We start from the raw sequence: 13,061 nt of genomic DNA on the forward strand, positions 1-13,061 counted from the left end.
CTCAATGTGTCCCTTTCACGTTGATGTTTCTCTCTCTCTCTTCCTCTCTCCCTCCCACTACACCTGAAGAAAAAAATTGAAAAACATGTCCTCGGGTGATGATAAAAAAAAAAAAAGAGGTGGAAGCACATACCTTGTTCATGGATTAGAAGAATTAACTACATTAAAATGTCCATACTACTCAAAGCAATCTATAGATTCAAGCAATCTACAGATTCCATCGAAATAACAATGAACTAGAACAAATAATTCAAAAGTTCATATGGAACCAAAAATGACACTGAATAGCCACAGCAATCTTAAAAAAGAAAAACAAAGTTGGAGAGATCACATTACCAGATTTCAGGTTATACTACAAAGCCACTGTAGTCAAAACAGCCTGGTACTGGCACAAGAACAGGCAGACAGATCAATGGAATAGAATAGAGAACCCAGAAATAGTCCCAAGACAATATGCTCAATTAATACTTGACAAAGGGAGCAAGACCATACAGTGGAGTAAAGACAGCCTCTTTAATAAATGGTGTTGGGAAAATTGGACAGCTACATGCAAAAAAATGAAACTAGACCATCAACTTATACCATACACAAGAATAAACTCAAAATGGATAAAAGAGTTAAATGTGACTCATGAATTCATAAAAATCCTAGAAGAAAATGTAGGAAACAAAATTTCAGACATCATACACAGCAGAATTTTTACTGATACATCACCTAAGTCAACAGAAACACAGGAGAATATGAACACATGGGACTACATCAAACTCAAAAGCTTCTGCACAGCAAAAGAAACAACCACTAAAATGGAAATGCAACCCACGTATGGGAGAGCATAATTGCCAATGATACATCAGATAAGGGGTTTATTTCCAATATATAGAGAGTGCTCATACAACTCAACAGAAGGAAGACAAAGAACCCAATTACAAAATGGGCAGAGGAGCTAAATAGACACCCCTCCAAACAGGACATACAAATGGCTAAGAGACATATGAAGAAATGCTCAACATCACTAATCATCAGAGAGATGCAAATAAAACAATGAGGTATCACTTCACACCTGTCAGAATGGCCGCCATTCACAAATCATCAAACAAGTGTTGGCGAGGGTGTGGAAAAATGGGACTCTAGTACACTGCTGGTGGGAATGCAGACTGGTGCAGCCACTATGGAAATCAATATGGTGTTATCTCAAAAAATTAAAAATTCAACTGCCATTTGACCCAGTCATCCCACTTCTAGGAATATACCCTAAGAAGCCTGAAACACCAATCAGAAAGAATATATGTACCCCCATGTTCATAGCAGTACTATTTACAATTGCTAAGATCTGGAAACAGCCCAAGTGTCTATCCGTAGACGAGTGGATAAAAATGCATGGTACAATGGAGTACTATGCAGCTGTAAGAAAGAAAGATCTCTTATCCTTTGAGACGACATGGAGGGACCTCAAGAGTGTTATCCTAAGTGAAACAAGCCAAACAGAGAAAGACAAATATCACATGATCTCACTTATTTGTGGAATATAATGAATATAACAGTCTGAGGAATAGGGTAGCCTCAGAGACGTGGAAGTGGGGTAGAGACTGGCAATCCCTAGAAGAGGGTGTGGGAGGTAGAGATAAACCACAGAACTTATATGCAATTATGCATGAGCAATGGACATGGACAACAAAGTTGGGGACTGGGCAGGGAGGGTTGGTAAGGGGAGTATCAGTGGGGTAAAAAAAAAGAAACATCTGTAACAAAAATAAATAAATTAATTAAATAAAAAAACAAAAACAAAAGTAAAGTCAGGCTTAAACATGCGTCTCAACAGGAGCACTACTGCTCAGGGGAATGAAAACTAGTTCTTACGGGAAAGAAAAAAATCTTATTCCTTTTCTACACAGAGTACAAATAAAGACACAGTACATAAAGAGACATTCTAAAAGTTCACTGGGGGGCATAAATACTGAAAGTTCAGTGGGGGGCAATTAGAAGAAATTGGCTACAAAGGTTCCTTGGGAATGGGTTATAATGTTGAGAATCACTAGGCTAGGGTAATGGGACTGAACTTTTAATCAAGTTATCACACTTTTGTGCCCTAAAATGAATGGTGTCTACAAATGCAGAGTTGCCTTGCATATCCATATTCTTTTTCCTACTGAGGTTTTTCTATAGAATGCTGCCATTGCTCAAAGTATTCAAGCACTAATTTTTTAGAATTTCCTTCAGCCTAGAGACACATTTTAAAAATGCTAATAATTTGAGATAATCTTGCTTAACATTTTGGTATTTATGATACACACACTTCATTACTATTTTCTTTTTATTAAAGTATAGTTGACATACAAGACACATCTTATTTTTAAAAATGGGACCCTTTGGTATATCCTATTCACAAACTGCCCTTTTTTCACCTGAGAATACACTATGGAACTTTCCCATATCAACTGATAATTTTAATGGTTGAATAGTGTTCCATTCTACAGATATTAAGTTATTTAACTATTTCTCCAATGTTGGATATTTAACTTGTTCATAATTTTTCACAACTATAAAACAATGCCACAATAGACAAATAAATGTTTTGCTTTGTGCTGTCTTTTAGCTATGTCAGTAATTTATGTTCACAAGGTGAATATTTTTAGTCACGATTAAGACATAAACCTACATATTCACACAAAGTGCCTTTAGGTATGTGAGACGTTTTCCTTCATTTTGTTTGTCTTTGTTTTCTGAATTTTCTGTAATGTACAAGTCCCTCTTATAATAAAAACTTTTAAAAGTAAAACATATACAAAAATTGTTCTGAAAAAATTTTAGTTAAAAAGCTGATGAAAAAAAAGCAAGTGAATTGTTCACATTGGAAAATACAAAGAAAACTTAGCAAACAAACCCAGGTGGTAGCTGAGTGTTCAGTGCAATGTGGAAGAAGCCCATTGTAAAAGGTAACGTGGCCTGTACCTCATCTGGTGTCACTTTCCCAATCCTATAATCAGGACAATACAAGGAATTAGCCAAGGCATTTCGGTAAGCTGCAGCATGCAAATTTTCAATGATACCTGAAAAATAAGTAAAGAAGCAATTATGGAAATGTAATTTAAATAGAGATGACAACATTTTTAGAACTCAGCAAACAAGTAGACTATACAGCTTTGGTCATTTTATGGCAACTTTTATTTTATTTATGTTAATCCCACCCAAGGCTATTTTTTCCACTAATTTTTTACAGTGGAAGGTGGGGTGGCAGGAAGGGGGAGAGAAACATCACTGTGAGAGAGACACATCGATTGGCTGCCTCTCACACGTATCCTGACTGGGGGATAGGGATTGAACCTGCAACCCAGGTATATGCCCTTGATTGGGAACCCAACCCTCAACCCTTTGGTGTGAGGGCTGATGCTCTAACCACTGAGAAAACTGGCCCGGGCATCTTATGGCAACTTTTAAAATTCTGCCAGTTGAAAGTACTGAGATAAGAGATTGTGTGTGTGTGTGTGTGTGTGTGTGTGTGTGTATGACAGTAGCTTCTACATGCTAGAGCCCACCTAAACACTTCTCTATCTACCTGGTATCTGAAAAATATAATGGCCTGGGTTTCAGGAAGTCTGACTTGCCATGTGACCTTGGACAAGTCATTTTATTTAATCTGAATTTTACTTATTTCTAGGTTCTGTCTCTTGGTAATGAGGGAGTTGTCAGGACAAGAGGAACAAGGAGAATGTCAGGCTTAGGTCATATTACTAAATTTCAGGGGTCAAATGCTACCATCAAATTGCACTCCTTGCGAGTGCCCTGGCACCATCCCTGCTTTCCCGCTTCACAGCCTTTGCATGAGGTATGTCCCTTTCATTTACTCATTATTGGGCAATCTTCCCACGCCAGGCTCTACGCTAAGGGCTGGCAATACCAGGATGAATAAGACACAAAGTCTGTGCAAAATGTTGACAGAACACTGTGAAATCCAGTATTACAGGTGTGATGTCAGTAGTACATCAGAAGGACGTGGGAAGGCAGTGGAAACTAGGCAGGGGTTAACAGAAGTAACCTCTGGGCTGAGTCTTACAGAATGAGCAGGTGTTTGCCAGGTGAGGGATTTGGGAATGGCATTTCCAGCAGCAGAAACAGATGAAGGCATAAAGCATGAGGACAACTGATTCAAAGGGGAACTGCAGCTAGGAGAGGAGAGGGAGAGCACGAAAAAAAGGGAGGCAGGCAGGGAAGGTCAAATATGTTGTTAGTACATATGCTAAGGTGAAGAGTCTGGCTTTCTCCCAAAGACAATCAGAAGTCTTGAAAGGATTTTCATGCCACAGGGAGCACTGTAATGGCAATGTGGAGGATGGGCTGAGGATGTAAACCTGCAGGCAGACACCTGCCACAGACTACAAGAACTGCTCAGGCAGAAAGGACAAGGGCTGGAGCCACACAGCTACCAGTGGGGAAGAAGCCACTTTGGACACGAAAGTTGTCTTTTCTAAATGCTACCATTCTATTTCTTTGGTAGAGGTCCAGCATAACAAAGATCATACTCCTTTTGACACAAATATCACCATGCAATAGTATCAGCTACCATGAACCATGCACTCACTGTATTGCAGACACTTGACAGGAGACCCTCTCTTGAGAGGCCTTTTTGTTTGTCTCTGTGTATTAGGTAGATCTGCTGTGACTCCCAAACTTGCTATGGCTTTATAATGTAGGTGTCCTGTGGGAGGCAGTGGTCCATCTTCCAGATCACCTGAGTGCCATGCTCCAGGAAAGTCTCGTGTGGGTTATGTGGGCCTCCTGTTGTCATTGAGTCTTGAATGCTGTAGGCCCAATTCCTGGGTAGAGTGAACCCTCAGGCTGGCTGACTATACGAATAAACCTCGATCACGGTGTATGAACCACTGTGCAGGGGCTGCCCCTGCTTGAGGCAGAGTTGTTCTGAGTAGGGTCTGGTGCCTGCTAGAATCCCCCTTTGCATGTGCCACTTGTGTGGCCAGTTGGGTCAAGCTCTGATGTGGTCTAAAGTGCAGCACTGGTTGTATTGGTTGTGGGTCCACGTGGGCAGGTTTCCGGTACAGGCTGATGTCAGATGCTGCGAGTAACTGGCCTTGGGCTATCTGTCTGGCGCTACCATGCTATTCACTGTTTGTGGCTGCCTCCATTGTGCCTGGGTGTATGTGGGAGAGGTCAAGCTTGTGTACAAGCATCAGCTTCCTCTGGGTCTGAGTTGGAGGCAGATCAATAAAAGGTCTAACGCACCCTGAGGACTGTATCCATCACCTGAGGTCACCTGGTCTTCCTCCAGAGCCTTCTGAAGAAAGGCTGTAGAGTGGGCCTAGGCTGCCCGAAACCCATAGACCTTTCCACAAGGTATGAGCTCAGTAGACCAGGGTGACCAGGGTCAGGAGGACCAAGCTAGTGGGTCTCCTGCAACAGGCCTGCATTCCGAGCAAAGCCCATCCCACACAGAGCCCCTGCAGCTGGTCACCTGTTTAGACCTGAGTGGTCTGCCTGAACATCTGCTCCTACCAAAAGTTGTGTGACTTCTAAGAGTTGGTGAAGCTTGTTTACAGATTTGTTTTTCCAGTTGTACTTGTCAAGATTATGTAATCAAACATTACATAAACACAAAATATGAATACAAAAAAAAAAGGCGTTATTTAAAAAAAAATTAAGTAGATTGCTTTAGAAAGACTCAGTAAAATGGGTTGGCTAACAGTAACAGCAATGAGTAATAATAAACAATAACGTCAGCGGCACCAATAAACTGCTGCTAGGTTTGGTGGAAACAAACAAACAGAAAACACAGTGGTGGAGGGGCAGGAAAAATGTCTAGAATTCCATAATCAATATATATTATCAAAGATGAAAAATAATCAACAATATAAATGTTCAGAAACAAAAGATCAAACGATTTCAAAAACTGTACAAATTTTTGGAAAAGGCATTTTCAAACCCAAGTAGAAAAAAACTTCAATGACATTTTCTCCTCTGTATAAACTAATCTTCTCGAAAACCCAGGATCTTAGAAACAACTGATGTGATCTGAAAATGCACTTACGAGCCTGTGGATTCTGAAAAGCCACAGCTTTGTCAACCCTTAGCTGAGGCTGAAGGGCAGCTACCTCCCAACGACGAAATTCAGGTGCTGTGGTGACATTGAGCAGGAACTCCATTAGAATTTCGCTACAGAAGACATCAAAATATAAGTTAGGAGTCACAAATTTAAAACCAACACCCATTCTACATGACTAACACTCTCAACATTAAACTTTAACTTTGTGGTAAGTAGTGTTTTAAACACTTGATAAATCATAATCCAAAACCAAATTCAGAGGTCATAAAGCCAAATTTAGAGCTGGAGCAGCTTAATATTTCTTTAAAAGCAGATGTGTTGTAGCCCTGGCTGGGTAGCTCAGATGGTTAGAGCATCAATCTGATGTGTCAAGGTTGTGGGTTCGATCCCTAGCCAGGGCACATACAGGAGTCAACCAGTGAGTAAGGGGAACAACAAATCGATGCTTTTCCCTCTCAGATCAATCAATAAATTAAAAAAATAAAATAAAAGCAGATGTCCTAAACACATGCAGGTCCTTACATGTCATCCCGCAGGCATTCCGCAGTGTAGGCCATGTTTTCCCTTGTTGAAGTCACACTGCATCAGAAATAAATTACAGTGAATTATCTAAATCAGAAGTTTTCTCTTATATTTTTATTAAATTAACCAGTTCCTTTGAAAAAAATGATTCTGAAGTATTAAAAAAGCATAAATAATGCAACAAACATACACATAGTTGTTAACTAAAATGTAAAAATATTTTAAAAACTCTGAAACTAATATAATACTGTATGTCAACTATAATTGAAAACAACAATTAAAAAAATATTTTTAGTAAGAAAATAGCAAGTAATTTAACCTTAAAAGGAAGGAAATCCTGATACATTACACATGGATGAATCTTGAAGACATTGTGCTAAGTGAAAGAGGTCAGGCATAAAAGGACCCATTTTGTATGATTCCACTTATACAAGATTCCTACGGTAGTCAAAGCCAGTGACAGAACACAGAACAGTGGTTGGCAGGGGCTGGAGAGGAGGGGGACAGAGAGTGAGTGTGTTGCAGCCAGGGAGTTTCAGTTGGGGAAGATGACAGTGTTCTGGAGATGCATGGTTCTGACGGTTGCTTCATGTCACTTAACACCATAGAACTGCACCCTGGTCGGTTTGGCTCAGCGGGTAGAGCGTCGGCTCACAGACCAAAGAGTTGTGGGTTTGATTCCCAGTAAAGGGCTCGTACCTCAGTTGTGGGTTTGAGTCCAGACCAAATGATGTGTTTCTCTTACATTGATGTTTCTCTCTCTCTCTCCTTCCCTCCCCCTCTATCAAAAAAAAAAAAAAACAACAACAAAAAAAACAATGAAAAAATATCCTTGGGTGAAAATGAAAAAATAAAAGTGACAAATTTCATGTTATGTATATTTTGACACAATTTAAAAAAAAAAGACAACTGAAGTTGAAGATCTCTCTGTATCCTTCCCGGGCTAATTCTCTCCCTCCCTCCCACTCCAGAGACAAACATATTCATAATAATTATACATTATTATTTTGTTTTAAAAAATTATAAATGCCTCACACCTTAAAAAATCTTGAAACCTGTTTTCCCACAAACCATTTTGTTTAGTCTGCTATGCTGAGACGCAGCTCTAGCTTGTTCCTTAGTTGTTGTGTAGTAGTCCCATTATTTGAGTGTCTCATACTTTATCCATTTCCCTAAAGGTGGCCATTCAAATTGTTTCCAGGCTCTACAAAGACATCTTTGTGCATGTGGACTAAAAAATGTTAGGTATTAGGATAAGCTTATTTTCTATATTACTAGATATTCCTGGATTCTTTCCTGCATAGCTATATCAGTTTACACTCTCACTAGCTGTATAAGACAATCTCCATCTCCCGTAACTGCCGACACAAGACATGGAAACTGATGGATGTGGCATGGTAGCACTAACGATCACTGTTTCCGGCTTCCTGTTCTGGGATTAGCCTATTCCTATCCATTGTCCATCCATCTTCTCTCTGGTTATTTCTTCCCCAAAATTGTAATTCTTTATTTTTCCAAATAATCCTCTCCATATTATGTATGCTACAAATATCTACTCCCAGTTAATTATATTTTGACTTTCACAAAGAGCTTTACATTTTGATGTAATCAAATTCACTTGTGTTTTCCTTCTTGTGCCTTCTTTCAGAAATCCTTAACCACCTTGATAACAGAGACAATTTCCCTTACAATAATAGAGTATTTTCTGGTGTTTGCACTATTTATTTTCTATTACTTATTTTTAACAAACCTTAATTTACCACCAACTGCTTCAATTCCACGGGTTATCTTAAAAGATGACGCTCCTTTTGTAGTCTGAAAAGAGAAAGAACAATTGTTTTTAGCAGTTTTTAATGCCAAGTTTGTCAAACAGCACACTATATCATAACCTAATATCTAACTGTCATTAGACTCAAAGGGAACTTTACCTAAATAGTGATCCTTTTTAGTTTAAGAATTATAAAACAAAGTTCACCAAAAAACACAAGTATAGATTTTTATGTAATATACATTTAGGCAAAAATTCTATTATCAAATACAAGCTTACTGCATTCATCAGTCTGTTCTGAAAGAGAACTGCACATGGGAAAGAATAATTTTCTTCCAACTTTTGGTATTTTCTTTTTAAACATTTAATTTAAAAAATTGGTTTCTGTTATGCTCTAATTTAATACTTCTCTGTGGTAAATATCCTGTGGTTTTTTATGTTATATCAGGGGACTATACAGGGTCCAATAGTGTACCCCCAAAATTCATGTCCACTCATACCCTTTGACGGTGACCTTATTTGAAAAGTCTTTGCAAACATACTTAAAATGAGGTCACACTATATTAGAGTGGATCCCAAATCAAAGAGGAATGGAATAATCAAGTAAGGGAAATATGGACAGAGAGAGACAAGGCTGTATCAGAGACAGAAGTTGGAGTGATGCAGCTCCAAGTCAAGGCACACCTAGGAGTGCTGGCCACCAGAAGCCAGGAAGAGCATGGAAAGACTTCCTAGAGCTGGAAGAGGGAGTCTGGTTCTGCTGACACCCTAAGTGACTGACAGCCTCTAGAACTCTGAGAGACATACCTCTGTTGTTGAAGCCACTCAGTTTGAAGTATTTGTTACGGCAGCCCTGGCAAACTAATACAGGGACACTGTTTTTAGTTCTCTTTTGTAGGACCAAGAGACCGCAGCATTTCTAAACGTACTAGGTGGTGAAGATGCTCACCAGACTGGATGCCAGACGAAGCAGATGAGAGGTTCCAAAGTTGTTCGAGTCCTCATACCTGCTGCCTGCTTTAATGAACAAGCCAATTCTGGATGCAGGAGCATAGTTTTCCAAAGAAGCAATCACTAAACCATTTGGTAATTTGGTAAACTGTATTTAAAATGAAGGAAAAAAAATAAAGCAGAGATGTGATTAATGTCTTTATACTACCAAGCAGTAAGGCATGCATAGGTTCCAGGGAGCAGCTCAGTGGGACTAACCTCAAGGTCCTGAGGCTGTAAAGGTACTCCGGCAGGGGCGCTCGTGGCTTTCACTTTGGGAGCAACTTTGAGGGAATAAAATCTCTAAACATACAAAAAACACAGGTTACACACATTTCTCAGAAAACAGTGTATTGTATACTAGTGTGCCCAAGCAATAGAAGGTGTTCAGTGGTAAGAGAACTCTCTGGGAAGACTGAGCTGATTAACTTACTATGGACTTATTAACCCACCATTTTACCCAAGCCTCTCTCTCTTTTTTTTTTTTGGTACGTGCCCCTAGTGGAAACTGAACCTGGGACTCTCTGGTCCACAGGCTGATGCTCCAACTGCTGAGCCAAACTGGCCAGGGCCACCCACACCTCTCTTAAATCTCTATTTATTTGTGATTTGTAGAGCCTGAAGGAATACCAAACTCTACATGTTCATTTTTACTATGCAAAGAAGTACTGTATTTTCTTTTAGCTTTTAACTATCTTATTAAAGCTTCAAGTGGCTCTTTCTAGCTCTAATGCATTGTCACATACATACCCTTTTATAAATTTTAGCATTACTGCTTCCCTTATCTGCCCAAAGAGTCTCATATTTTTAGCTGACTTTCCAATTGAAATGACATCTCCTTATTCATTTTAGTAACCTTTAAAAAAGACAAAACATATCAAGGAAAAGTTCCATCAAGCCCCAAATATTTCCCATAGTATCTTCACTCTCTATGTGCTACACTGAGACTACACAATGAAGGGTTATGTCTTCTCTGACTAATACAAATGTTTATCATCCTGAGGTTAACAACAGCTTTATCCACAGCAGAATCTCAGTATGTAATATGCAGCTACTGATAAGGTAAAGGGTCCTTGTAACTTCTAAAATGCATTAACTTGCCCTGGCCGGTTTGACTCAGCGGTTAGAGCATTGGCCTGGGGTCTGGAGAGAACCGGGTTCGGTTCCTGCTAAGGGCATGTACCTCAGTTATGGTTTGTCCCTAGCCCTGGTTGGGTCATGTGGGTGGCAATCACTTGATGTGTCCCTTTCATGTCGATGTTTCTGTTTCTCTCTCTCCCTCCCACTCTATCTGAACAAAATATCAAAAAAAAAAAAAGTCCTCGGGTGAGGAAAAAATAAATAAATAAATAAATAAATAAATAAGATGCATTAACTTTTTTCTTCCTGGCAAATGATATACAATGACACATAATTCGTTTTTGTACGCCTAAAATTTACCCGGTTACTAGTGGGCATATATGCTAAGAATTAATAAAACGTGGTTCCCCCAAGATCAAGTGATCACATGAGAAGGACAGAGGCACTTTGTTGTGCTTTCAGCAGCAATACACTAACTGGTTTCTAGTTTTCATTTGTTGTTAGTACTTTTTAATTATAAGTTACAGTTAGCTTTGCTTTATAAAATCATCAATTTTGTTTGCTGGTTGTGGTATATTTAACCGTACTTGTGATTTTGGCTTTTAATTTTCCAAAAATTAAAAAAATTTGAGACGTGGGTATAGGAGTTCAAATATAGTAATCCATAGTTCCATTGCCAAGGGAGATTTAGGTACTTTTCCCTTAACTGTGACTGAACAGTGACACTTCATTGGTTATGTGCTTCCTATTGTCCCATTCAAATCAGTTGCAAAGAATTATCCTAGTAATTGTCCTTGGTCACTTTAATAACAAAATAGGTATAAATTTATCCTTGTGTAAAATACGTTATAGTTAGAAACATTAATAATTACTTTCAAGTTTACTGCAATCTGTTTATATTGGTACTCTCCAACTGTTACCTTTGCGTTTTTTTCCTGCTGCTAGGAGGGTATGAATGGAATGGAGATTCTGGGGTCTTTCTCCAGTCTAAACTTGGGCTGCCTTCAAAGGGTTGTTAAACAATCGTTTGTCAAGGAGCGCCAGGAAGGGTAAGACAAGCACAGTCTAAACTGTGGCCATTTGTATTACCCATAACATGTCTACTGAAACATGAAGCAACACAGGAAAACTCCATTCCCTGGTCATTCGAACCTCCCTCTGGCAGGTGACTAGGTTACCTAAGCAATAGGCGAGGCACTACTGGCGTTCTGGGCTGGACGTTTGTTGCTGTGGAGCCTGACTGTGTGCACAGCAGGACGTTCAGCCCCACTGCTGACCTCTGGACGCCAGCAGGACGTGTCCACAGGCTGTTACAACCAGGAACGTGTCCTGAGCTCTTTAAAACGTTCCCGCCCCCCGCGCCATAACCACCGCTCCACGGGCATTACACGGACACTCGTGTCCCCCAGCTATGTCTCGGGTGGGCTGGAGGCAGAAAGAAGCCTTGAGGAGCTCTTAAGGGCCGACCACGAGGAAGTCTCTGATGAGATGAAGGAAAGCACAAGTCAACACTCCCAGGACATCGCAGTAACCAAGTTCCACGCACTGTGACAACCGCTTCACAGGCATTAGCTCATTTCTTCCTTAAAATTTGACTCACAAGCCCACTCCGCCCGTGGGGACACCGGTGCTCGCGGTACACCAAGCAGCAGCGGCCGCGGCGCCCAGGCCCAGGCCCGCGCTGCGGCCGTGACCTTCAGACCTGTCTCCACCGCGCCGCGTCACCTCGCTCTCAGGCCCCCTGCCCCCCGGGTTTGCCTGCCTCGCGTCTCTTGTGCTTACAGCACGAGCCCGGCTTCCAACGCCCGCCCACCCGGCCTGCAGCCCACTTTGCCCGCAGGGTTCAGCTGAAGGACGACCGAAGCCCAAGGCCCGGGACCCCAAACCAGGCACCTCCGGCCGCAGCACCTTGCTGACCAACTGCTCCCAACCCTCCCCAAACCCGCCGGCTGTGCTCACCGAGAAGGACCCGGCTCTGCTTAGCAGCTTCATGGCCCGCATCCCCCGACCCACGGTCACGGCCGGCTGACAGGAAAGCAAGATGGCGGTTGCCGACGGAGTTTCCCAGCTTCCCCTGCGCCCGTCCGAGCGCGGCCGCTCTATCCCGACCGCGCTTCACTGCTCCCGGGGAAGGCCGACTAGTTAATTCCTGCAGTGCGGGGGGTGGGGAGGCGCGCTTTTCTAAGTAACTTTCGGCGGATCACGTCGGCTCCAGCTTTCGGGGTTCTCCTGGCCCGGACGTCCACTCTGCAGTCCTTCCTCGACTGCGGCTGCAGCAGCGCCCCCGCCACTTTGGATTCTCCCTGCCAGGTCGCCCAATGGGACAGCCTCGCTTCGGGTCGCCCAATGGGACAGCCTCGCCTCGGGTCGCCCAATGGGACAGCCTCGCCTCGGGTCGCCCAATGGGACAGCCTCGCTTCGGGTCGCCCAATGGGACAGCCTCGCCTCGGGTCGCCCAATGGGACAGCCTCGTCCCCATCGCCCAATGGGACAGCCTCGTCCCCATCGCCCAATGGGACAGCCTCGTCCCGGGTCGCCCAATGGGACAGCCTCGTCCATCGCGCCGGCCTCGGGGCCACGGCTTTCCCTTCTCGGAGAGCCCGGCCCCCTGGAAGCCGAGCCGCAGACCTCGCAGGGACCCGGGCCCCG

General features: G+C 42.1%; 1 protein-coding gene across 1 annotated transcript in view; it reads right to left on the minus strand.

The window, feature by feature from the left end:
- The window catches only part of LOC118642275 (cytochrome b-c1 complex subunit 2, mitochondrial), a 31,834-nt gene extending 19,330 nt beyond the window's left edge, over window positions 1–12,504 (minus strand). The window contains exons 1-7 of the mRNA XM_036279944.1: window positions 12,372–12,504; window positions 9,552–9,635; window positions 9,292–9,441; window positions 8,325–8,389; window positions 6,575–6,631; window positions 6,038–6,162; window positions 2,950–3,047 (exon numbers count right to left, since the gene is read on the minus strand). Of these exons, the coding sequence (XP_036135837.1) occupies window positions 2,950–3,047; window positions 6,038–6,162; window positions 6,575–6,631; window positions 8,325–8,389; window positions 9,292–9,441; window positions 9,552–9,635; window positions 12,372–12,413 (621 nt within the window). The 5' untranslated portion in view covers window positions 12,414–12,504. The remainder of the gene's footprint in view (window positions 1–2,949; window positions 3,048–6,037; window positions 6,163–6,574; window positions 6,632–8,324; window positions 8,390–9,291; window positions 9,442–9,551; window positions 9,636–12,371) is intronic.
- Between the last annotated feature and the right edge of the window lie 557 nt (window positions 12,505–13,061).

Source organism: Molossus molossus, unplaced genomic scaffold (assembly GCF_014108415.1).
Source record: "Molossus molossus isolate mMolMol1 unplaced genomic scaffold, mMolMol1.p scaffold_m16_p_3, whole genome shotgun sequence".
Lineage (NCBI taxonomy): Eukaryota > Metazoa > Chordata > Mammalia > Chiroptera > Molossidae > Molossus > Molossus molossus.